The 27947-nt window shown below is 33.0% G+C and overlaps 1 protein-coding gene and 2 pseudogenes across 1 annotated transcript; 1 reads left to right on the plus strand and 2 right to left on the minus strand.

The window, feature by feature from the left end:
- Nucleotides 1-395: 395 nt before the first annotated feature.
- On the minus strand, nucleotides 396-27587 carry LOC128165918 (dihydropyrimidine dehydrogenase [NADP(+)]-like; annotated as a pseudogene).
- Nucleotides 11394-13138, minus strand: LOC128167538 (dihydropyrimidine dehydrogenase [NADP(+)]-like; annotated as a pseudogene).
- LOC128167536 (uncharacterized) lies at nucleotides 14095-18463 on the plus strand. Its single transcript, XM_052833322.1, has 2 exons — nucleotides 14095-14546; nucleotides 15745-18463. Exon 2 carries the CDS (start codon nucleotides 15745-15747, stop codon nucleotides 17488-17490), a length of 1746 nt encoding a protein of 581 aa, XP_052689282.1. The 5' UTR covers nucleotides 14095-14546; the 3' UTR covers nucleotides 17491-18463.
- Nucleotides 27588-27947: the final 360 nt, after the last annotated feature.

Below are 27947 nucleotides of genomic sequence, written 5' to 3' on the forward strand. Positions count from 1 at the left end.
CTTTGTTTCATTGTTAATGACAGAAGACCAACAATTGATAAAATAATATAAGCTCCCATTCAAGGGCGTTTGGTTTGTTTTAGTATGTGAGGTTACATGTAGACGAAAGACACCAGCAATAGGATTGCTGATTGTAGAAAACGTGCTCTGACTCTTGCTCTTTCTTTTAGCATTCAAGAAACAAACTCTTTGGATGCAAAGAGACATTTACAATGATTTAGAAAGTTATGATGTTAGATGTTAAATACTAGTAGGTTTCATTGTTTGTTTCCAAGACATGAACAAATATAACATATAATACCGTTCTAATTTTAGTATTTTAGATAGACACACAAGGGTAAAACAGTATACCCCCTTCATCTTCGGAACGGGGGTATAACAAATCACATTCAAAATACATATCATGCAATTCTTTATTTTCTATATGTCACTACATAATACAAACATTAACCGATTAAATTCACCATGAGCAATATAACCAAGTTAACATTGTCAGAATAAGTGAATATGCTGTTAAAATTAACACAATATTATATAAAGTGAATACAATATGCATTTTAAGAAATGTATAAACGTAAAGGTATAATGCAAAATACCGGTTAACTTTGCAGAATCAAACAAGAAATACCAATATGGTTTAAAATTCTAACAAAAAAGCAGATTGGTTATATTAAAGTTTCAAAATACAATATTCTAGCCCAGCTATTAGTTTAATGATACGTTAGCCCAATTTTAACACTGGTCCTCCTGTAAAACCAGTTTCAAAATATTCCCACAAAAATACAAACACAATACAAAACCTTCATGTAAAAGAGTTACAAAACATGTTGTCACAGTGGATCATTCTAACTTTGCATTAAGAAAAATATATGTAGCCAACAAAACAATGCAGGGGATTTTTTCACAACAAATCATCAATTTAAATCAATATTATTAATTAGAGGTAGACAATCAAAAGACACCACAACAGCTTAAAATAATGGAGACATTGCTGTCTTCCAGGTTCTAGCAACACGGCAAGATTAACTGTACCCAAACTCAAGTACCAGTGTATTAACTTATTTATACATTATCATCATTTATACAAAATATTTTTTTTCAACCAAAATTAAATTACATTGTGTGATGCATTAATGACATGTTGTAAAAAAAAAGTCTATGTTTTACATAAATGAATACATTGGGTAAAAAACCCCCCACAAAAATCAAAAACAAATAGGACTAAGTCCAGAATTAAGATTTCCATAACAAGAAAAAAATTCACTTTGAAAAAAGATTTCTAACTTGATATCATAACAGAACAATCGTTAGTTAAATGACTAGGTTTCACACCAATCTCTAACTCAAGAACCCTTCCTCTTCCAATATATATAACATCACCCTATATATAGCTACCAATTACATCATCTACTAGGATATGGATTTCAACATATTTTAACAAAAGCTACTTTATACTTCATGATCTAGAAAATAAAATAAAGATATCATACATATACAGTCATTGAGGACGATGGTTAAATCTTTCTTTTGATTGGGCGGTTTAATTGGTCTCCATGCTGACTCATGGCAGGAGATTGTTCCCTGTGCAAAGAGGGATGCCTCACTTTGGTATGTAGGGCGTTGTCCTGGGAACCATGCTGATGCAGTCGATGATAGGACACACAGACAGACACAATGTGCAACCTGTAATGTGGTGGCGAGTAAAATTTCATTTTATGTTAATGCATCAAATTAAAACATACTTTAAGGTAAACTGAATTTTTGTATCACACAAATGCTGAGATTCAGTATTTTTTCCTCATTAAATCTTGCTCTACTATGGCAACAATATTCTAGTTTTCACTTAAAATTTATGTTGAATGGATTTTGTATTAAAACTTCATTTTTCATTCTCATATTAGCTAGAGGAACATTTGTTATCAACTGCATTTTAACTGAATTACCTGTGCAATCATCCGTGACAGTAGGGAGGTGAGTCTGGGCGTCAAACTTGATGGCCTGGTATCCGGAGTCATTGCAGGTCATGTAGCATTTCCCACAGTTTATGCACATTTCCTGCAAATAATTACCTGTATATTAATATTGAAAAATATTCTAGATTGTACAATGTTAAATATACCTTCAGACTTAACATACCGTAAATACTATCTGGTTGAATGCCTGTGCTACAATTCATGATCGGTCAAGTTATTAAACCCCTAACCATATCTTGTTCTATTCTGGATTTTTGCAACGAAAACACAAATGCAGAACATGGAAAGTGGAAAACTTTCAACTACAAACAATAATTCTCAGTTTACACCAATCAACACAAAATTTGAATAATCCCCCCCCCCCCCCCCATGCATGGACTGGTAATATACAGAAGATCTGTCAGTCATCTACCGTAGATGATTTGGATTGTATTTGAGGTAAATAATTTTTCAAACCATATTTATCTCTCTGTTTATTACCTCATCGATAAGTGCCACCACCTGTTCCTGATTGTTCAAGTCTCCATAAGTCCCGATCCTGGATAAGGCCAGACCAATGACATCCTGAAAATGAGAATTTAGTAAACTCTTCTTAACATGGATAATAATTTCAATCACTTTTTAAATGCAGCAAGACCTTAATAACAGTAATGAAAGAGAAGTTATAACTAGAAACATAAAGTAAGGATTTAATAAAAAAGAAAGAAAGAAAAGAAGCCACCCCACAAAAGCAAGAGTAAAAGATACAAACACAGAGGATTGAAGAAAGATTAGACTTAAATATAAAATCATTCTTTAAAAAACTTTCAGTTTTTCCAATTTACATTCCAAACAGCTGACATATCATCCATTTAACAGGAAATTACCTTGACCCTGGGTATAGGCTTCTTCGGGGCATTTGCTGGTCTCTGGGGCTCTGGCATGTTCTCTTCACTTAGCAGGTCTTTCTCTTTATACAGACTGTCCTTCAATTCTTGTCTTTTGGCCAGATACGGACCAAAGGATGGGAGATTCTAAAATGGAAATTTCAGACTTTACTTTTTCTTTTCATACTGTTGGGGTCTGGCCATGGCATGCAAACAATCCAGTTAAGCTCATCTTCATTAATTTAGTAAAAGACTGACCTCTTCAATTATATCTTTCACTTTCAGAACTGGTTTCCCCAGTTGGTGGGGTGCAGTAGGGGGACTCTGACCATCCCAGTTATGAAGTTCCTCCACGCTTCGAAGGTACAGCAGAGTCTTAAGTCCAGTGACGTAGTCCTCTCTCACTGTATGTTCCTGGTTGTGAACAGCACTACACACCTGAAACATTTAAAAAGTAAAATTAAGAAATTAAAAAGAGATTGATCAACAAAATTCTTTTCAACTAAAACCATTTAGGGGTTTCTTTTGCCCAAATTGGCTGAATTGCATTAAAAGGGTTTTGGGGTCATGAAAATCTATTTGTGTCAAGTTAGATTTATGACCATTAAAATGAACAAACAATTCAGATCCTTAAGAGGTAATCTATAACTTCAAAATATTACCCCAAATTGTTCACATACAAATTAGCAACAAAATGGGAGGCTATATACAGTAATACTCACTTATAGCAAAGTTTTAAGGACCAGTGGATTTACTTTGCTATATTCAGAAATACATATAACGAATTTTTAACATGTTTTTATCAAGATAAGTAACATTTGTAGTTACTGAGGCATGAAATAAACAAGTGAAAAACTGTCAATGTGACAGCAAACCGGGTTTTCTTTTAAGTGAACTGTATCCATAATGTATGTGAACCCTGAATTGACAAACCTACCTACCGTATCCAGTGAAATAAAGTACCCTATATGCAATACCCCCCCTCCCGAAAAAAAATGACTAAGTTCAAAAGCTGGTATTTTTAAATTATCAGAAATCAAAATCCTAGCAATATGCACACCTATGATATATGTACAATTGATATGCAAAAGAATAACTTCTTATCTTGAAAACTGTAGGAGGAGTTATCCGTACAATGAGGGTACCCTATTGGCAGCCGCCCGCCCGGCATTTTCACCATTTTAATAACCGGATTTTTCCGTTAGAAAACCCGGTAAAATACTTTTCTGGAAACCTTAAATAATTGGATGTTAAGTATAGGAACTTTTGAAAATTAAATTCATTCAAACAATTATGTCGACTGGTATTTCTTAGTTAAAAATTATATGAAAAACAATTCATTATAAAAGATGGAAATTTTATTATCTTATACCTCTGTGAGACTCGAAAATCAATTTGTTGTACCAGTATTCAAATTCATCATTCCTTTTTTTCGGAGTTTGTTATAACCATAAAAGTTTGCAAGGATTTGTTAAGAATTTTTGCCAGGGCCACCACAAAACTTCGCTTTATCAGAGATTTTGCTGTATCTGTGTTCATACTACCGGTAAATGAGTTTTGTTGTATTTGAATAAACAATTCAGATCATTAAGCGGAAAACTATTATTTTAAATGATTACCCCAATTTATTCAAATACAAATTAGCAAAATAAAAGGGAGCAATTTCCCAATATAAAATCGATGTATCTTTTTGTAGATTCTGAGTTGTATATATTCAATATGTTCGGTTTGACTTTGATGTAAGCACAGGGGCTCGTCACGAAGTTTTTTCAATCTTTTATATATACCACCTCTATACTATAAAATACACAAGGGAGGAATCAAAACTCGAAAAAATCGCTACCTCCCGATTTCAGTCGCCTCGTATTAATTCTTCTCGGACGTTAAACCCTGCACTCTAGGTATCATTAGATCGGGAAAGGACCATATTTTTTAGGAATACCTGCAAAATTTAAACATCGGCAACAATTTTAGAAGTTTTCACGCATTTTCTTCCAGTTTACTCTCCGGTGACACTTTCTTCGATCAGATGTCGCGCACCAAATTTATTCATGCGCTCTCATTGGTTAATTTTGTTGATCAAGATAAATCGTACGTTGACTCGTATTTTAGAGGGATATTCAAATGATGAGTGAAGAAGTTCTTATTACGTGGTGAGTATATGTATTAATTTTCATATTTATGTAGAAATAGTTTAACCATACTTCGGACATTCGGTAGGACGTGACTATGTATTTCTAGCATCAAAGCAAGTTTGAATATCGTTTGAAAATCCTTCTAAAATACAAGTCCGCGTACGAGTTATCTTGAGCAACATTGAATTGACCAATGAGAGCGCGACATCTGATCAAAGAAAGTGTCACCGGAGAGTAAACTGGAAGAAAATGCGTGAAATCTTCTAAAATTGTTGCCGATGTTTAAATTTTGCAGGTATTCCTAAAAACTATGGTCCTTTCCCAATCTAATGATACCTAGAGTGCAGGGTTTAACGTCCGAGAAGAATTAATACGAGGCGACCGAAATCGGGAGGTAGCGATTTTTTCGAGTTTTGATTCCTCCCTTGTGTATTTTATAGTATAGAGGTGGTATATATAAAAGATTGAAAAAACTTCGTGACGAGCCCCTGTGATGTAAGGAGAAGGCTAAGATGGTTTGAGGCTGCTGCTTATTCCCATTTAATTTTATTGAGTAAATTAGTATTTAGCTTAAACTAAAACAATATCAGTAATTCAAATCAAATTTAAAATCAGGAACACACTGCCCACAGGTAGACAGACTGCAAGACATATAAATCTATTTTAATAGACACCCAGGAAGTAAATTACAAATCTCGCCAACTCTTGTTTTAATCATTAATTGGTTTCCAAAGTCTGTTGTGTGAATTTCCAATTTCCTTCCACTACATCAGAAAGTATCTTTAGAAGGTAAGGGGAGTGTATTTATTTTTATTTTTTTTTTTTGGTTTTTTTTTATGGTGGGGGTGGGAGGTGGGGGTGTTTGGGGGATGGGGATGTGGAATGAATAAGTTTGGAACTTTTGGGACTCGTCTAATTCTTTAATACAATAAAACGTTTGTTTATTACCTTAAGTTTACAAGATCCAAATCCAAAAATACATAAAGTTGTTGATTTGAACAGTTTACTTTCACTTTAGTTTTGTGGAAGTGAGCTGGAAATCTCTATTGTCAAGTCGTATATAAAATTCTTGTTTGAAATGATGTTATTTTCATGATATTTCAATAAATATTTAAACAATTGACTTGAAAATTAATAGGGTTGGTCCTTTTACCATGCCAAAAAAGTGTACGAAGTTTGATAACCATTCGTGTGAGGGTTTTCTTTGAATCTTGCTTATAAGCAGTAAAGCTGAAGGAGACACACATACACACACACGTGCCCGCACAGCAGCAATGTTATATCCCCTTTGCAACAAGTTGAACGAGGGGATAATTAAACTTTAAACTATTTAGACTCAAGTTTTGAAGTTTTAAGATTGTAAAGGTTTAATCTTTCTGTTAATGTGTTGTTCATAGTGGGTATATATTTTACTTAAAATTGCAATTGATCAAGCGAGTAATGAACTAGAATGCTCACAGATTTTTTAAGGAATACAGTGACAATTTCAAAATTGGGTTTAGGTTAGCATGACTATCTCCAAAGTTTTGTACTTTTTCATAAATTGAACATTTCATTTTATTTTATAAAACAGTTCCAATGTATATAATTTTAAAGATAGATTTTAGATAATAAAATTCTTATTTTTATCTTGATACAAAAACTACAGTAGTTTTCACATTCAACTCATATAAATAATAAGCAAATGTTTTCTTTAATTTAAATCTGTTTAGGAATAAACATTGACCACTTTGAATATTGAATAAAATAAAATTAAAATATGAAGATCCTGTTGTTGTTGACTTACAAGTTTTATTTAAAATAAAATATTTTCATACAGATGGCATCATCGAAATTCAATGCACCGCCAACAGCCCAGCACTATTTGGAGTGTGGTACTGAAGACTGTGAGAACAACTGTCAGTTTTACTGCAATGATTGTCACCAATCAATGTGTGAACAATGCAGAAATGAACATCGGAAGAGTCCGGACACAAAGAACCATGTACTGGTCCCTTACCAACAACGCAAAAGACAACTTCCTGAAGTAAAATGCCAAACCCATGTAAACCGATATGTAGACATGCTTTGTGAGCAATGTCAGGTTCCTCTATGTTCAAAATGTGCCACCAAAGATCATGTTGGACACATATTCATAGGTTTAGAATCAGTGTATGCAGAAAAATGTGCTATTTGGATGGATGAAATCAACAAAATTGAAGAGTATTTCATCCCAACTTCACAGAATTTTCTCAAATCTATAAAGAAAGATTCTACAGAAATTAAGAAGATCATGGACGACATAAGAGCATCAATGAAGGCTGAAGCTGAATCTCTGAAGAGAATGGTTGACACAGTCACATTACATAAAATAGGGCAAGTAAATGAAATAGAAGAGTCACTCCAACAACTGTTAAAATCCCAAGACAAAAAGTATAATAGCTACATTTCTTATCTCCATGAGCTTGTTAAGAAGTTCCACTCCTAAGAACTAAATTTATTAAAACAGGAGACTGGGAACCACTCAACATACACTCCTCTCATATCAACGGGGACATACTGGTTGGGATGAGAAAGAGTAGAGAGGCTAAAGTCACCAGGTACAACAATACAGGAGAAGAAATGCAGAACATACAGAGGGACAACAAAGGACAGGAACTGTATAGTAATCCACACTATATCACAGAAAACATCAATGGTGATATCTGTTCATCAGACATTTACAATCAAGCTGTAGTGGTAGTGAATAAATCAGGACAACATAGGTTCTCCTACAAAGGTCAGGGGTCGGAATTTTGTCCCTTTGGTATTTGTACTGATCTCCTTGGTCACATCCTGGTGGGCAATGTTCCTAACTTTGGCTTATACAATTTAACTTTCATAAACAACGATCATCTTTTGGATCAGGACGGCCAGTTCTTGTCTTTACTACTTACACAAAAGCAATCTATACACTATCCCTGTAGTTTGTGTGTGGATGATGAGAACAATCTTCATAGTGGAGATTATCTCAACACCACAGTGACAGTGTACAAGTATCTGCAGTAATTCTATATTATTACCTTGATTCTGGTACTGTTATGAATGTATCGGATTATTTTAGAAATAAAGTTAGTAACTATCATATATTTTGTACAACAATGCTGAAAGTTTTCTAATGAATAGCCAAAAGAATTAAAATGAAGTAAAAAATGTAAATCATTTTATTTAAAGTATTTTAGTATTTTGAATGGACAAATAGAAAATAGAATTTTGCCAAAAAAACCAACCAACAAACAAACAAACAAAAAAACAGAAACAACAACAAAACCCATTTTTATGTTTGTATACTTTCTAATGAGATGTCTACTCCATCAATGAAAATGTATAATTAACATCTGGAAATATAAAGAAACAAAATCTATGATCCTTAGAGTAACGAAAGAGCCAAATTACAAACATTTACACACATACAGTCAAAAGTGTTTTAAGCTCCTCGGGTAAACCTTTAAGGGTCCACATAAGACGGGTAACCTCTTATTCTAGTTAGCCTCCAAGTCATTTAATCATTAAACATGTAGTAACAAAATTCACCCATAGTTTAGAGAACCCCTCTATGACTAAAAAGGATTTCCCCAACAGCTTTTTCAAGAAGTCTCTTTATAAACTTTGATTATTACATATGTATAACTTATAAAAAATGAAAATTTAAAGCAAAAAATATAATGAAATTGAAACACAGTATTTTGTTTTTTATTTAAATTATTCAGGCTGATATTTTTGATTGGAATAACAAAAGATGTGTACGTTTCAGTCGACAAAAATTCTTTCATGAAAACTGTATTTTGCCAAATACGATGCATACTTTATTTTCTAGACTATTTCTATATGAGAAGGGGGTGCATAATATGCTTGGTCTTTTCATCAATGCCATGACTGGTTTATCCGGAAGTAAAATATTCACCTCGTCCTTCAGGCTTGGTGAATATGGCTCGTCCTTCAGACTTTGTGAATATTGTATTTCTTGGGTGGCTAAATCATTGCATTGACCTAAAAAACATCCTTAATTTTATAATATTTGATTAGTTTTAAAATTGTGTCAATTTTGTAATGGTGTTCAAACATATATACTTTTCCTAAGAGTTTCAAAGTACTTTTCATGAAAATTTATAGGAAAACAAATGGTAAATGTCCACCTCTCATGAAAAAAAAACCCTTAAAAATATACTCATTTTTTTTGATACTCAGTAATATGAATTCAAAATAATGATATAAATATATGTGTACATCAATTTTGACAGAAGAATCTACTGCAGAATTTTTATAAATAATATTTCTTAGTAACCTAATGACTTTCCCCTGAAATATTTAGATTAATATCGATAAAAAAAAGATGTTTATCAAAATTCTTTAAAATGGTTCATACTTAAAGTTGAGTTTAATTTGATGCATAGTTTTTAGCTCACCTGAGCTGAAAACTCAAGTGAGCTTTTCTGATCACATTTTGTCCGTCGTCCGTCTGTCCGTTTGTAAACTTTTACATTTTGAACTTCTTCTCTAAAACCACTTGGCCAATTTCAACTAAATTTGGCAAAAAGCATTCTTATGGTAAGAAATATAAATTGCAGAAATGAAAGGCCGATCTTTATTCAAAGCGAAGAAAACCTCAAAACTGTACAAAAAGGGAAGTGCATTTTTAGAGAGTCTGTCGGACGGACAGACAGACAGACACGGGTAAAACAGTATACCCCCTTCTCCTTCGAAGCTGGGGTATAATAAAAAATCACATTAAATATATATAGCATGCAATTCTTTATTGTCTATTTGTCACTACATAATACAAACATTAACCGATTAAATTCACCATGAGCAATATAACTAAGTTAAAGCTGACATGAATTCTTAAAAGCATTTGGTCGCCATATTAGTTTAGATCGCTCCTCTACTGCCACTGGGGTATATATACCGGTTGAGAAAGTTACGGTCGGATGCTTTCCGGTCGAGGCACTCACGTTGCACGGACTTCTAAATACTTGAACTACACATTGTAGATAAATGTTGTAATAAAGAATAAAGAATACAACAATCAATGAAATACAAAATATATTTATTCTTTGAAAGTATGTTCAAGGTATCCGTAATATATTGCACAGACAGTGCTGCCTTACTTCGCATGCACATCGAACACGTGTGTCGTTCATACAGACTGCATAACGTCTGCATCTTCTTGAAAACCCCGCCGACACTATATCCAACACAGTAACTAAATGATAGTAAATCCAAGAAAGTAACAACGTTTCCATCTGTTCCTACAAAAACATTGCTCGATCTGCCACAGTGTGTGGTTTGCGCATGTGCAATGTTATAACATACACAGGAAAACGGTCTAAATTATCGAGGAATTTTCGAAGTATCTGCGTCTGTCTGGTTTCGTCGTTTATTGGATATATCTTGCCAGTGCAGTGGTTGTCATATTATTTTTGTTCAAAACGCTTTTTTACAAGTCTTTTCGTCCAATGTTACGTGTTCGGATGTATGAAATTCCTGAGTGCGGTGAAGCATGAATAGTGCTCTCGGCCTTATATAGGGGGTGAGTAGCGATAAGCAGAACAATAGAAATCGACAACTAATATGGCGGTAGTCGGAGATAAAAGGGAAATAATGCGTATTTATGAATTCATGTCAGCTTTAACATCATCAGAATAAGTGAATATTCTGTTAAAATTAACACAAAATTCTATAAAGTGAATACAAGATGCATTTTAAGAAATGTATAAACATAAATGTATAATGCAAAATGCCGGTTAACTATGTAAAATCAAGCAAGAAATACCGATATGGTTAAAAATTTTAACAAAAAAGCAGATTAGTTAAATTAAAGTTTCAAAAGTACAATATTCTAGCCCAGCTATTAGTTTAATGATACGTTAGCCCACTTTTAATATTGGTACTCCTGTAAAACAAGTTTCAAAATATTTTCCACATGAATACAAACAAAATACAAAACCTTTAAGTAAAAGATTTACAAAACATGTTGTCACAGTGGATCAATTTAACTTTGCATTAAGAAAAGTATGTTGTTAACTAAACAATGCAGGGGAATTTTTTCACAACAAATCATCAATTTAAATCAATATCATGAATTAGAGGTAGACAATCACAAGACACCACAACAGCCTAAAATAATGAAGACACTGCTGTCTTCCATTAATAAACGGCAAAATTAACTGTACCCAAACTCGAGTACCAGTGTAATTTATACATTATTGTTATTTATACAACATATTTTTTTCAACCAAAATTAAATTACATTGTGTGATGCATTAATGACATGTTGTTAAAAAAAAGTCCATGTTTTACATAAATGAATACACATTAGGTAGAAAAAAACCCCACAAAAAAAAAACAAAAACAAATAGGACTAAGTCCAGAATTTCCATAACAAAAAAAAAATTCACTTTGAAAAAAGATTTCTAATTTGATATCATAACAGAACAATCGTTAGTTAAATGACTAGATTTCACACCAATCTCTAACTCAAGAACCCTCCCTCTGCCAATATATATAACATCACCCTATATATAGCTACCAATTACATCATCTTCTAGGATATGGATTTCAACATTTTTTTTAAAAAAGCCACTTTATACTTCATGATCTAGAAAATAGAATAAAGATATCATACAGATACAGTCATTGAGGACGATGGTTAAATCTTTCTTTTGATTGGGCAGTTTAATTGGTCTCCATGCTGACTCCTGGCAGGAGATTGTTCCCTGTGCCTAGAGGGATGCCTCGCTTTGGTATGTAGGGCGTTGTCCTGGGAACCATGCTGATGCAGTCGATGATAGGACACACAGACAGACAAAGGGTGCAACCTGTAATGTAATGGCGGGTAAAATATCATTTTATGTTAATGCATCAAATTAAAACACACTTTAAGGTAAACTGAATTCTTGTATAACAAAAATGCTGAGATTCAATATGTTTTCCTAATTCTACCTTGCTCTACTATGGCCATAATATTTTCTAGTTTTCAATAAAAATTTATCTTTTTAAAATGGATTTTGCATTAAGACTTCATTTTCATTTCTCATATTTGATAGACGAAGTTCGGGACATTTGGTATCAACTGCATTTAAACTGAATTACCTGTGCAATCATCCGTGACAGTAGGGAGGTGAGTCTGGGCGTCAAACTTGATGGCCTGGTATCCGGAGTCATTTGCAGGTCATGTAACAATTCCCACAGTTTATGCACATTTCCTGCAAATAATTACCAGTATATTAATATTAATGAAAAATATTCTAGATTGTACAATGTTAAAGATCATGGATTACAACACCATGACAATTTACCTTCAGACTTAACATAAATACTGCCTGGTTGAATGCCTGTGCTACAATTCGAAACATACAAAATGATCGGTCAAGTTATTAAACCCCTAAGCATAACTTGTTTTATTGTGGATTTTTGCAAATGCAGAACATGGAAAAGTGGAAAACTTTCAACTACAAGCAATAATTCTCAGTTTACACCAATCAACACAAAATTTGAATAACCCCCCCCCCCCCCCCGACTAGTAATATACAGAAGATCTGTCAGTCATCTACCGTAGATGATTTGGATTGTATTTGTGGTAAATAATTTTTCAAACCATATTCATCTCTCTGTTTATTACCTCATCGATAAGTGCCACCACCTGTTCCTGATTGTTCAAGTCTCCATAAGTCCCAATCCTGGATAAGGCCAGACCAATGACATCCTGAAAATGGGAATTTAAAACTCTTCTGAACATTGGTATAAATTTTAATCACTTTTTAAATGCAGCAAGACCTTAATAAATGTAATGAAAATGAAGTTACAACTAAAAACATAAAGTAGGGATTTGAAAAAAAGAAAGAACGAAAGAAGCTACCTCATGAAAGCAAGAGTAAAGATACAGACACAGAGGGGTGAAGAAAGATTAGACTTAAATATAAAATCATTCCTTAAAAAACTTTCAATTTTTTCAAGTTTACATTCCAAACAGCTGACATATCATCCATTTAACAGGAAATTACCTTGACCCTGGGTATAGGCTTCTTCGGGTCATTTGCTGGTCGCTGTGGCACTGGCATGTTCTCTTCACTTAGCAGGTCTTTCTCTTTGTACAGACGGTCCTTCAGTTCTTGTCTTTTGGCCAGATACGGACCAAAGGATTAGAGATTCTAAAATGAAAATTTCAGACTTTACTTTTTATTTTTCATACTTTTTGGGGGCTGACCATGGCATGCAAACAATGCAGTTAAGCTCATCTTCGTTTAATTCTTTAAGAGAATTACCTCTCCAATATGTCTTTCACTCACAGGACTGGTTTCCCCAGTTGGTGGGGTGCAGTAGGGGGACTCTGACCGTCCCAGTTATGAAGTTCCTCCACGCTTCTAAGGTACAGCAGAGTCTTAAGTCCAGTGACGTAGTCCTCTATCACTGTGTGTTCCTGATTGTGAACAGCACTACACACCTGAAACATTTAAAAAGTGAAATTATATTTGTGTCAAGTTAGATTTATGACTATTAAAATGAACAAACAATTCAGATCCTTAAGAGGTAATCTATAACTTTAAATTATTACCCCAAATTGTTCACATACAAATCAGCAAAAAAAGGGAGGGTATATACAGTAATACTCGCTTATAGCAAAGTTTTAGGGAACAGTGCATTTACTTTGCTCTATCCGTAATTCATATAACGAATTTTTAACATGTTTTTTCAAGATGACTATCAAAACCCATCTGTAGTCACTGAGGCATGAAATTAAATACTTTTTCTAAAAACCTTAGATAATTGGGTGGTTTTTAAAGTATAAGAACTTTTGAAAATTGAATTCATTCAAAAATTATGCCGAATAGTATTTCTTAGTTGAAAACTTGTTATATATTTAAAGAAATCATTATAAAAGATGTAAATTTCATTTTTACCTCTATGGGGATTGAAAATCAATTTGTTATACCAGTATTCATATTCCTCATTCCTATTTTTTTTGGAGTTTGTTATAAAAATAAAAGTTTCGCATGGATTTGTTAAGAATTTTGCCAGGGCCACGACAAAACTTTGCTATATCAGAGATTTCGCTGTATCTGTGTTTATACTACCAGTAAATGAGTTTTATTGTATTTGAATATACAATTCAGATCATTAAGCGGAAATCAATAATTTTAAATTATTACCCCAAATTATTCAAATACAAATTAACAAAATAAAAGGGAGCAATTTCCCAATATAAATTGATGTATCTTTTTTTAGATTCTGAGTTGTATATATTCAATATATTCGGTTTGACTTTGATGTAAGGAGAAGGCTAAGATGGTTTGAGGCTGCTGCCTACTCCAATAAATTTTATTGAGTAAATTATTGCTTAGCTTAAACTAAAAAAATATCAACAATTCAATGCAAATTTAAAATCAGGAACATACTGCCCACAGGTAGGCAGACTGCAGGACATTTAAATCTATTTTAATAGGCATCCAGGAAGTAAATTACAAATCTCGCCAACTCTCCTTTTAATCATTATTGGGTTTCCAAAGTCTGTTGTGTGAATTTCCTTCCACTACATCAGAAAATATCTTTAGAAGGTAAGGGGAGTGTATTTGATTAAAGACAACGAAATAGATACAAAGCACCCTTTTCTAGAACTTTATAATTATAAACACTAATAATTTTGTAACATCAAAGTCAGGTGACATACAGGGCAGGGCTGAAATCTGCAAAGCTGGAAAGAGTTCATGAAAATGGAAAAATACATCTCACTTATATCTTCACCATGTAGTGAATAAATTTGTTTTGCAAAAATTCATATATGAAATGTTTTAATTGATTGGATGTTTTTTTTTTGGTTTGTTTTTTTTTGGGGGGGGTGTTTGGGGGATGGGGATGGGGAATGGGGAAGTTTGGAACTTTGGGGATTCGTCTAACTCTTCATTACAATAAAACGTTTGTTTATTACCATAAGTTTACAAGATCCATATCCAAAAATATATAAAGTTGTTGATTTGAACACTTTACTTTCACTTTAGTTTCGTGGCAGTGAGCTGGAAATCTCTACTGGCAAGTCATATATAAAACTCTTGTTTGAAATGTTATTTTCATGATATTTCAATAAATATTCAGAAAATTGACTTCAAAATTAATAGGGTTGGTCATTTTACCATGCCAAAAAAGTGTACAAGTTTGATAAACATTCGTGCGAGGGTTTTCTTTGAATCTTGCTTATAAGCTGAAGGAGACACACGTACACACACGTGCGCGCACAGCAGCGATGCTATATCCCCTTTGCAACAAGTTGCATGAGGGGATAATTAAACTTTAACTATTTAGATTCAAGTTTTAAGATGGTAAATGTTTATTCTTTCTGTTAATGTGTTGTTTATAGTGGGTATATATTTTACTTAAAATTGCAATTGATTAAGCGAGTAATGAACTAGAATGCTCACAGATTTTCTAAACGATACAATGACAATTTAAAATTGGGTTTAGGTTAGCATCTCCAAAGTTTTGTACTTTTTCATAAATTGAACATTTCAGTTTATTTCATTAAAGAGTTCCAATGTATATAATTTTAAAGATATAAAATTATTAATTTTATCTTGATACAAAAACTACAGTAGATTTCACATCCAACTCATATAAATCATAAGCAAATTCTTTCTTCAATTTATATCGGCTTAGGAATAAACATTGACAACTTTGAATACTGAATAAAATAAAATTGGAATATGAAGATGCAGTTGTTGTTGACTTACAGGTTTTTTTAAATAAAACATTTTTATACAGATGGCATCATCAAAATTCAGTGCACCACCAACAGCCCAGCACTACTTGGAGTGTGGCACTGAAGACTGTGAGAAGAACTGTTTGTTTTACTGCAATCCTTGTCACCGACCAATGTGTGAACAATGCAGAGATGAACATCAGAGGAGTCCAGATAGCAAGAACCATGAAGTGGTCCCTTACCGACAACGCAAAAGACAACTTCCTGAATTTAAATGCCTAATCCATTTAAACAAAGACGTAGACATGCTTTGTGAGCAATGTCATGTTCCGGTATGTTCAAAATGTGCAACCAAAGATCATGGCGGACATACATTTATAGATTTAGAGACAGTTTATGCAGAAAAATGTGCTATTTGTCTAGATGAAATCAAAAAAATTGAAGAGTACTTCCTCCCAACTTCACAGGATTTACTCAAATCTTTTAAGAAAGATTCTACAGAAATAAAGAAGATCATGGACGACATAAGAGCATCAATGAAGGCTGAAGCTGAATCTCTGAAGAGAATGGTTCACTCAGTCACGTTACAAAAAATAAAACAAGTCGACGAAATAGAAGAGTCACTCCAAGAACTGTTAAAATCCCAAGACATAAAGTACAATGGCTACATTTCTTATCTCCATGAGCTTGTTAATAAGTTCCATGGCTACCTTTCTTCTAAAGATATCAAAACCCTTATGAGTGAAATTATAAAAAATCTAAAAATAGACCCCATTCCAGAGACGGTCAAACCAGTCCCTCCAGTATTTACTGCAGGTCAATACAGCAAGGAGGATGTCACCAAACTACTTGGTAGAGTAACTTCTCCTGCCACTAAACCAGAGAACAGAAAAATAAAACCCATGGAGACTCCCTCTACACAATTGAAACCTCGATGGAAACAGAGTAAACAAGACAGAGAGAAATCTGACACAAAACCAACACTGTCTCTATCTTCCTCTGTCACCATGATCAGGGAGTACACATTACCAGGTGTTGGTAATGTATGCCATATATCACTAGGTAAATCAGGCATATTCTGGGTCAGCAATGATGGTGGTATCCTTGTCCAAACAGATCTACATGGGAATCTGCTTCAGAAGATATCAACCAATGGTGAACATGGCTACCACACAGTCACACAGGACGGGGATCTGATCTATACAGACAGAAAGAACAAAGTCATCAATAGGATAAAACAGGATAATACAATCATTGAATTTATTAAAACGGGAGACTGGGAACCACTCAGCATACACTCCTCCAACATCAACGGGGACATACTGGTGGGGATGAGAAAGGGTATAGAGGCTAAAGTCACCAGATATAACAAGACAGGAAAAGAAATACAGAACACACAGAGGGACAACAAAGGAAAGGAACTGTATAGTTATCCACACTATATCACAGAAAACATAAATGGTGATATCTGTACATCAGATTGTAAAAAACATGCTGTAGTGGTAGTTAATAAATCAGGACAACACAGGTTCTCCTACACAGGTCAGGGGTTAGAGTTTTGTCCCTATGGTATTTGTACTGATCTCCTCGGTCACATCCTGGTGGGCAACGTTCCTTTCCCTAGCTTTTCCGAGCTAGTTTATTTTTACGAACACAATTTTTGTCTTCTGGATCAGGATGGCCAGTTCTTGTCTACACTACTCGCACAAAAACACTTTCCCTGTAGTTTGTGTGTGGATGATGAGAACAATCTTCATATTGGAGAATTTTCCAGCACCACAGTGAGAGTGTACAAGTATCTACAGTAACTCTCTATTATTACCTTGATTCTGGTACTGTACAATATATCAGATTATTTTGAATATAAATTTTTTTGTACAGTCATGCTGAAAGTTTCCTACTGAATAGCCAAAAGAATTGATATGAAAAAAAAATTATAGATACAAATCTTTCCATACAAAGTATTTTAGTATTTTTGGGGGGATAGCAAATCAAATAGAATTAAAAACAAAAAGCAACCACTCCCATATCTGTGTCCGTATACTTTCAAATGAAATGTCTACTAAGTTATTGAAAATATAGAATTAACATCTGAAAATATGGAAAAACAAAATTTATGGTGTTTAGAGTAATGAAAAAGCCAAATTGCAAAAATTAACACACATACAGTTAACATACAGTTAACATAAATCTATCTTTAAAGAAAAATCTTCCTATTGTTTATATTTATCATAAATGTTCACATTATTGCTTTTCTGAAAACTGAAAAAAAAATTCTTACATTGATAGCCATTATGGTGTTCAAAATTTCATTTAGTTTTGAAATTGGCCTGTGACTTGAATTGGGAGCAAATAAATGCTTTTTTAAGTACCAATGATTAACAAGATTTTAAGCATGTGTTTTACATTGAAAGGTGAACGCAGCTATATAGTTTCAGTGATAGCACAGACATTGACATGTTGATAATCAACATTGTCTATACACAGATTTGATAATGACTGGATATTTTCTCCCTGAAATTACATGTACTAGTATATAGGGCATGTACTTTTTGCAGCAGTTCGTATTTTTTAGCCGGATATAGCGCAACAATGATGGTGTGGGAAAAACGGTACATCATTTTCTGGATTTTGTGAAAATAAAACATCTATTTGAGGTCAACGTTTGAATTGTTGTGCCTTATGCGCAGGATATATTGCACATAATTTAATACTTAAATGACGTAAAAAGCAAATACAGAGTGGAAAGTTCAAATACACACTTTATCATTACAATTCTAATCTTAAATCTAACATTCTAGAAAACTTAAAAAGTTTTATTCATTTGAACATGACCTACAAGGAGAATATGATATGATATTTTCTACATTACAAGGATCAGTTATCATTATCTCTGCCCTTCAATGAAATTTGGCATTACTCATTGTATTTGCAGATGACTTAAGCTTAAAAGCAATAACTGAATAAACTTTTTCCTGCACTTGACCAACAAGGTGAATTTACTGTAGATTCCTGATTAAACGCGAGGAATTAACATCCGCATTAAATCGCGAGAAGCATATTAAAATCTCGCTTATATTTTCAGACATGTTAACTAAATGAAACTATGTTAACAATTCAGTCTTCATGAATTTATATTCTTGTGATTTGATGCAAAACTTCGCAAATTCTTTGTTTAACATTGTTTTTCAAAGAATTATATATGATATGTGCCTAAAATGGCCCCCCAAAATGAACATCATCATTTTACTGTAATTCTTTGTTTTCTTTATACAGTTATATAAGTGACGTTTTTACATAATGTTCATTTTGATTCAAGTGCCCACAATTTAGAAATATGACACCATAAAGACAACCTTTTCCCACCATTTTTGCATTTTTAGGATTTTTAGGATAAATGGCCTGTTTTTAAGCAGTTTTTCTCTCAGAAAACAAGGAGCACATGCTTGAACAAACAAAATATTTTAATCAGAGATGTATCAACCCAAGTAAAAAAAAATTTTCTAGCTTATTTGTCTATCTTTTTATATATTTTAAGCATAGATAAACAGTTCCTAAACATTCGTTTTAGGTCTAAAACTGAAATGTTTACTTCAACGTTCAAAATGTAAACAAACGCTTTGTTTACATAGCAAAGAATTTCAAGCTCTGTAACTCGCTTATAACTCAACAAATGACACTCAAATTTCATAGCATTGTAAATATTAAAATTGGAGAAATAATTTTCGACTAAAATCATAACCATGCCCCTTAAACTCATATCACGTATAGTTCTTTCAATTGAATATATCGGGGGAAAGCCATTATGTAACAGAAAATAGTGTTTAAAATAGTAAATTTTCTCTCAAAAAGCTATTTTTGAGGTCAATGCAATGATTTAGCTATCTGAGAAGATAAATATTCACCAATCCTGAAGGGCAAGGCAAATATTTTAATTCCAGGTTAGCTCAATCATGAAAAACCTCAGCAATGTTTGTTTAATTATTAAATTAATTACGTTAGTTTACATTAGGTTAAAGTCATTGCCAAACATGAAATTTCATTGGCAGGCAAAAGTAGAGAAATGAAGTGTTAATGTAAATTCCTTATTTTGCGCAAGTACTTAAGTCCATGATCCAAACTTTCCCCCGATATATTCAATTGAAATTTGAAAAAAAACTGTTAAACAAAGAATTTTTGATATAGTCAATTTTACAAGTTGAGTTTGACTAGATGCATCGTTTTCATTAATTTTGATTCATTTTAAGTAACTCCGACTCATAAACATTTTTTGAAATTGCTTTCGTAGAAAAAAATATGGATTTGTTTCCCTTCAGTGTTTAGTTTGTCATTCCCTTCAATAGAGAACTGTAAAACACTGCACTTATCAACATTCATTAGGGCCTATAACCATCTTACATCTTACCTGGAGAACAGTGGTTCCACCCTGCAAGAACTGTAACCCTGCCTCTGCAGAATCGATGCCCCCCGTGGCCAAGATCGGGAACCCAGGGAGTTTGACACACCTCCATAGGTCGTGCGGTGATCCTTGCCAACATTGGGCCAAGCCGTGCCATTGTTTTTCAGACCCATTAGGCCAAACACTGTGTTTGTGGCAGTTACTCCGTTGGCATTACCTAAGACATATCAATTCAATTCATTTTCGAAACAAGCCACAATCAAACAGTACTTGTATTTATCTTAATGTAATGTTTGTGAAATGTTAATTTTAGAATCGTATTGTTATTTTTTTTTTACCTTCATATGCTGCTTTGGCAATGGACATAATTCGTGTCACATTTGGAGTTAGTTTGGCAAAGAAGGGAATTTTGACAGCAACTCTTACCCAGCGACAAATATTTCTCACCAACTCTGGGTCCTAGAAAGAAATTAATATAAATTCTTTGGGTAAGATTAGACATGAACCGGTTCCTAACTGACAACTAAAAGATATAATGTTTTGGGTGGGGGTGGGGGTTTGGGTAGTTGGAGTTGGCATTAAATGGAAGATGAAAGTGAAAATGTTATACAATTTCTCTAAACAAATCCAATTGGGTAATCATCATTTGTCTGCAAATTCTTATTTGCATTGATTGTATTACTGTTCATAGAAAAAAACTGGATGAAAATATTAAGTGAAGAGTAAAAACACCTGAAGGCCTGCGTCACTCACCTGTCCACAAGCCAGCCCCATTCCTCTCTCCCCCATTCCATGAGGACAGGACAGATTCAGCTCTAAAGCATCAGATCCTGCAGCCTAACAAAGACAAAAACAAATACATGTATCAAGAAAATTTATATATAAGGCATATCTGAAATTACAATGTTCTTGAATGTATCTGACACTGCCCCCCCCCCCCCCCGGATTAGGAATTACGTGATTTTGGAGAGAGAAAATTGGTTAAGTAAGGTTTTTTTGTTTTGGAAGTACAGGTAAACCCCCCCCCCTCCGGATTAGGATTTTCATGATTTTGGGAATTACTTTTTTCTCAATTTTTCTGAGGATAATTACCTGTTATCCACAGCATTATGTTATCAAAACATCCTAATTTTTTAATTTAAAAAAAAATTGTAGTCACATCTTGGTATTTCAAATTTGGTGATGTAAAAAATATTTTAAGATATCAAAGGATTAGAGATAAAATGTTTTTAATATCTATGAAAAATCTAGTGTTCTGGACTTCCACCTCAGTATTACAAAGTTCCAAAGTGTTTATATATGGATGTACAATTTACTTACACACTAGCACTTTACAAAATTAACAAAAAATCAACTTAATGGTAACACCGTTTTTAAACTTGAAATTTACTTTTAATTCTTGATAACAAAACAGAGATCAGCTGCTATTGGTATAAACAGAGACAGCATTATTAACTGTAAACCAACTTTTATTCATATTTGTGAGTTTGTGAGAGCTTTGTTTTTGCTAATTTTTCTTGCCACGACAGTCATCATAAAATTAAAACTCTGGTATATTATTTTCCACGTAATAGACATCTTGATTGTAAAAACCAGTATATCTTTCTGTTAATTGCAAAATAAAGTTGCAGCGAAAAACTTTGGTTCACAGTACTCAGCAGGAATATTTAACTGATGCTATTTTCACTACATTAACTTTACCTCGGCCATCTTGGTCAGTTCTGTCCAGTCTTCCTTGTTGTAGCTACACATGATGCTGGCAATGGCTATCTGTAAAAGGACACAGGATGACATCAAAATTTGAATATACAGTATACATCAACATATATCAGAATGACATGGTTCATCCACATACTTACATTAATTGAAATTGTTATATATATTTTGCATATTAAAGATCATTCCAAGGACATAGAAGATTTATGATTTTGTTTTAAGTTATTTTTGTAAAATGCAGTGCAGGGATTCATTTTACAAAGGAACTTTTGACCAAATTTTATTCATTCATTAGCTAGCAAATATTTCACTTTTATACCATGCAATTTACAAATACAGATTGAGATCATATGGGATAAATTTTTTCAGATATCAAATTTTGCATAAGATTGCTCCATGAGACTTAATTGTAAGATTTTTGCAAAAAGATGCCCTGCCCTTCTAAAATTGCCAGTTTTACTGACAATAACACTATTCATTTAACAAAATGTTATACAGTCCAACCCACATGTTCTGGGAAGTCCTTCTTGAGTTCGGTGACACTCTGACACCAGTAGGCCCCTGTCTTCTCACTGATCAGGTCAATGTTCAGGTACGATCCCTGACCCGGTCCATAGATGTGACCCGATGTTGTTTCCCTTACAATTCTGGGTGACACATTTGTCACTATGTCACTATAGAAACGGGGTTAAAATTAATCATTTAGTCAACTTATTCTAAATTTACTTACTTCTACAAGGTTTCAATTTTACCACAAAATAAAACTGAAGTTTATCAAGCTCCATATATGTACATTTACTTAACATAATTTTCAAATTTGAATTTAGAATAGTAACAACTTTATTTCAACTCTCAAACTGATATTATAATTATATAGAGAGTAAATTAAATCCTAATCAATGAAATGTTTCTTTAAAGAATTTATACACCCCTCTCATATATCTCATATATTTCTAAATATGGGGGTATGATACATGTTTGCAATCACGGTACCCAAATCTAGTCAGGGGTGAACAAGATTTACCCCTGGCTGGGTTAAAATCTACACATTCTTCAGCATCAGGGTACAAGGCGAACGGTCTACATGGGGTAAAAATCTCTGTACTCCATGTAATATGGAATGAATAACTTACATGTATAACATCGTGTTAATACAGTGTCAAAATTATTTTTACCTTGTCAATGGAAAAATTCTTGTGGATGAAATTGGAATGCCATGCAATGCTTAAAAAATATTTCATACAATATATGTACTAAATTTTGTTCATGAAAATAGAAACACAATGCAATCCTGCTTAATAGTAATGTACTATTGATAATTCTTTGGTATGTATAAACAAGACTCGTGCCCTGTTTTTGTTCACACAGATACAGTATATGTAACACTTCACACATGCCTTAAAATCACTAATATTTATTGCTTGAAGTTCAGTTCTCAAAGTTCAATGCATTCTTTTGTTCACAGTTCATCTTTTAAGTATATGTATATTAAACAACACTTTAACATTATCTTTATCAAACTTAATCATTTGCTAATCTGCAAAAGGAGCAAACGTTCAACAACAAAAATTTAGCATCAACTACACTGATCAGTAAAACAAATTTCAAAAAAGTAATAATAAATCAATTCTTTAAAATTGTGAGTTACGAAGCCGAAAATTGTAACATATATCATATTATATCATAAGCACATCCATATTTATGTGGCAGTAATGTGCAGCTTAACAACAAACCAAGTCTTCATGTACAGTGTTTACATGCAAACGTGTTCTTCCCTAATTTCATTGAATGTCAGAAAATACTGTGGAATCATTTAATTTCGTGGGAGCCAATTTTCGTGGATTTTGAGTCTTTTGCTTATTCGTGGAGATGTAATTTCGTGGATGCGTTAAATAAGGAGGTCTTAAAGAATCAAGTAAAAAATGTGCACTTGAAAATTACCTTTTATATATAACCGTTGAACATCAAACTGCAGAGTCTCTGCAAAACTCTTCAAAAATCGCCATTTTGTAGGGCTATCCCAGTCACAATAAACTTCGGAGATTCAAAAATTAGAAGAGCAAATACAGCACTTGACTATAACACTGAAGGACAAAGAAGACAAGCTAAAGGAAAAGGCCAAGAGAACAAGCGAATCAAGGGAACAGTTTTGTAGAACGACGTTACGGTGAATCCGACACTTATCTTCCTTGTCACTGGTGTTGAGTGACTTCGATCTGGATACTCTTAATTGATTCCAAGTTTATCTAAGTAATTCGTTAATTGAAGTAACTCTTTATATTTACTTTTCTATTATTCACTATTGTTAAAACAGTGTTTTGTTCTTAATATGTAATTGTTTGCCATGTGCAATTGTTTGGCAGTTGTAGAGCGTCGGTCAAGGTGACTCTTGACTTTCCGTAATATTGTCGTAAGTTTGCGGAGAATCAATAAATCTTATAAAACGGACGGCCACATTTGTATTATCCAAGGGGTTACAATATCACAAAGTATTACATTTTTGTTCTCTATTAAATGTTGAAAAATTTTCACTTTAAAACTAAAAACTCTTAAAACTAGATGTTGTCATCAGACAATAATACCCACAGTAAGTGTCTAGACACGCCATTGTACCTGTGTTAATAAAAGAGGAGGACACATGCAATTTCAGGATCTATTAAAAAATCATAATTTTCATAAAGGGCGAGACTATCAAATTAAATTTTGACAGAATAGAATTAAGCAATTTCTAAGCACTACCTTAGTTTCATTGTTAATGACAGAAGACCAACAATTGATAAAATAATATAGGTTACTATTATAGGTTACTATTCAAAGGCGATTGTAATTTTTTCCAATTGAAAGGTTACATGTAGACAAAAGACACAAAACAATAGGATGGGGCCTTCTGCTGATTGTAGAAAACGTGCTCTGACTCTTGCTTTGAGCATTCAAGAAACAAACTGTTTGGAAGCAAAGAGACGTTTACAATGATTTAGAAAGTTATGGTGTTAGATGTTAAATGCTAGTAGGTTTCATTGTTTGTTTCCAAGACATGAACATATGTATAAAGCATTTAATACTGCTCTAATTTTGGTATTCTTAAGGATGTACAGTCTCCTGTCTTAACTTGGTTGTTCCTTTGAAAAACAAATATTCATATTGCCTTACATTTTACATGTTTCTGAAGTGTAGAAGACATGTTTTCTTTTCTACGAATTTTTTTGCGTATCAGTTTAAATGTTTAATATCAAAAGGGGTATAAATTAACAATTCATATTTTATTTTCTCGAGCGGTAATTGTCTTAAGCTGAGAGTTTGTTTAAACTGTATAACTTCTTCTCTTCAGAATCTTAATACATTTACTTCAAGTACTTGTCTTGGCTCCAAATTATTCAATTCATGGGAAAATCAACATGATATCTGTGAGCCAATGCTCACTAGTAATACCCTCGCTATAATGTGAATATGCAAAATAAGCTAAATCGTAATTTTACATGAAATTGACGCCCGATTAGTACATAAATAAATTCCACGATATGGCAGGACTACTCAAAAATTGTGTTAAAATTACAAGCATCTCCAATTTATAGTTGCTGAGAAATCTTTGACAAAAATTTGTTTGATTTAAGCTAAAAATAAACCAAGTCGTCACTAACAGGAAGTTGACATCCGATTGGTACAAAAATATATCCAACGATATGACATGTCTACACAAAAAGTGTGTTAAAAATTCAGGCATCTGCAATTTACAGTTGCTGAAAAATTTTGACGAAAATTTGTTTGAAAAATTAGGCTAAAATTAACAGTCATCATTTAACAAAAAGTTGACGTCCGACTGCTTCGGAGGGGGGTATAATAACAAATCACATAAAAAATTCATATCATGCAATTCTTTATTTTCTATTTGTCACTACATAATACAAACATTAACCGATTAAATTCACCATGAGCAATATAACCAATTTAACATCATCAGAACAAGTGAATATGCTGTTAAAATTAACACAATATTCTATAAAGTGAATACAAGATGCATTTTAAGAAATTTATAAACATCAATGTATAATGCAAAATGCCGGTTAACTTTGTAAAATCAAACAAGATATACCAATATGGTTTAAAAATTCTAACAAAAAAGCAGATTGGTTAAATTAAAGTTTCAAAAGTACAGTATTCTAGCCCAGCTATTATTTTAATGATACGTTAGTCCACTTATATTTACATCATCCAGTGTCTTTGTCTGTGAAAACACTACGTATCGATTTTGTACTATATAACCCATAATACAAATGACGCCAAATTGAGGCGCCGGCGGGTTTTGCTTATTTATAGTTAAAGATTCAATTGTACGATGGCTTAAAATTATATAAATATAAGTAATAAGGAATCATTCTTTGAATATTATGAGGTGATAATTTCGGTCGGGGCGTGATCAAATCTATCATAAAGCCCTTCGGGCTTTATTGGATTTGATCACACCCCGACCGAAATTATCACCTCATAATACTCAAAGAATGATTCCTTATTCCTTATTTAATATTGGTACTCCTGTAAAACCACTTTCAAAATATTTTTCACATGAATACAAACAAAATACAAAACCTTTACGTAAAAAAATTCCAAAACATGTTGTCACAGTTGATCAATTTATTTTGCATTAAGAAAAATATATGTTGTTAACTAAACAATGCAGGGGAATTTTTTCACAACTATTCATCAATTTAAATCAATATCATGAATTAGAGGTAGACAATCACAAGACACCACAACAGCCTAAAATAATGGAGACACTGCTGTCTTCCATTAATAAACGGCAAAATTAACTGTACCCAAACTCAAGTATCAGTGTAATTTATGCATTATTGTTATTTATACAAAATATTTTTTTCAACCAAAATTAAATTACATTGTGTGATGCATTAATGACATGTTGTAAAAAAAAGTCCATGTTTTACATAAATGAATACACATTGGGTAGAAAAACCCCACAAAAAAAAAAACAAATAGGACTAAGTCCAGAATTAAGATTTCCATAACAAGAAAAAAATTCACTTTGAAAAAAGATTTCTAATTTGATATCATAACAGAACAATCGTTAGTTAAATGACTAGGTTTCACACCAATCTCTAACTTAAGAACCCTCCCTCTTCCAATATATATAACATCACCCTATATATAGCTACCAATTACATCATCTACTAGGATATGGATTTCAACATTTTTTTAACAAAGCTACTTTATACTTCATGATCTAGAAAATAGAATAAAGATATCATACAGATACAGTCATTGAGGACGATGGTTAAATCTTTATTTTGATTGGGCAGTTTAATTGGTCTCCATGCTGACTCCTGGCAGGAGATTGTTCCCTGTGCCTAGAGGGATGCCTCGCTTTGGTATGTAGGGCGTTGTCCTGGGAACCATGCTGATGCAGTCGATGATAGGACTCACAGACAAACAAAGGGTGCAACCTGTTTGTAATTGCGGGTAAAATTTCATTTTATGTTAATGCATCAAATTAAAACATACTTTAAGGTAAACCGAATTTTTGTATAACAAAAATGCTGAGATTCAATATTTTTTCCTAATTCTACCTTGCTCTACTATGGCAATAATATTTTCTAGTTTTCAATAAAAATTCATCTTTTAAGGATTTTGCGTTAAAACTTCATTTTCATTTCTCATATTTGATAGACGATTTGAAAACTGCTTTTTAACTGAATTACCTGTGCAATCATCCGTGACAGTAGGGAGGTGAGTCTGGGCGTCAAACTTGATGGCCTGGTATCCAGAGTCATTGCAGGTCATGTAACATTTCCCACAGTTTATGCACATTTTTTACAAATAATTACCAGTATATTATTATTAATGAAAAATATTCTAGATTGTACAGTGTTAAAGCTTGACAATTTACCATCAAACTTAACATGAATACTGTCTGGTTGAATGCCTGTGCTACAATTCATGATCGGTCATTGACAAGTTATTTAAACCCCTAACCATTACTTGTTCTGATGTGGAATTTTACAATGAATACACAAATGCAGAACATGGAAAAGTTGAAAACTTTCAACTACAAACAATAATTCTCAGTTTACACCAATCAACACAAAATTTGCCCCCCTATTGCATGGACTGACAAGTGATATACAGTCACCTTCTGTAGAT

Source organism: Crassostrea angulata, chromosome 10 (assembly GCF_025612915.1).
Source record: "Crassostrea angulata isolate pt1a10 chromosome 10, ASM2561291v2, whole genome shotgun sequence".
Taxonomy (NCBI): Eukaryota; Metazoa; Mollusca; class Bivalvia; order Ostreida; family Ostreidae; genus Magallana; species Magallana angulata.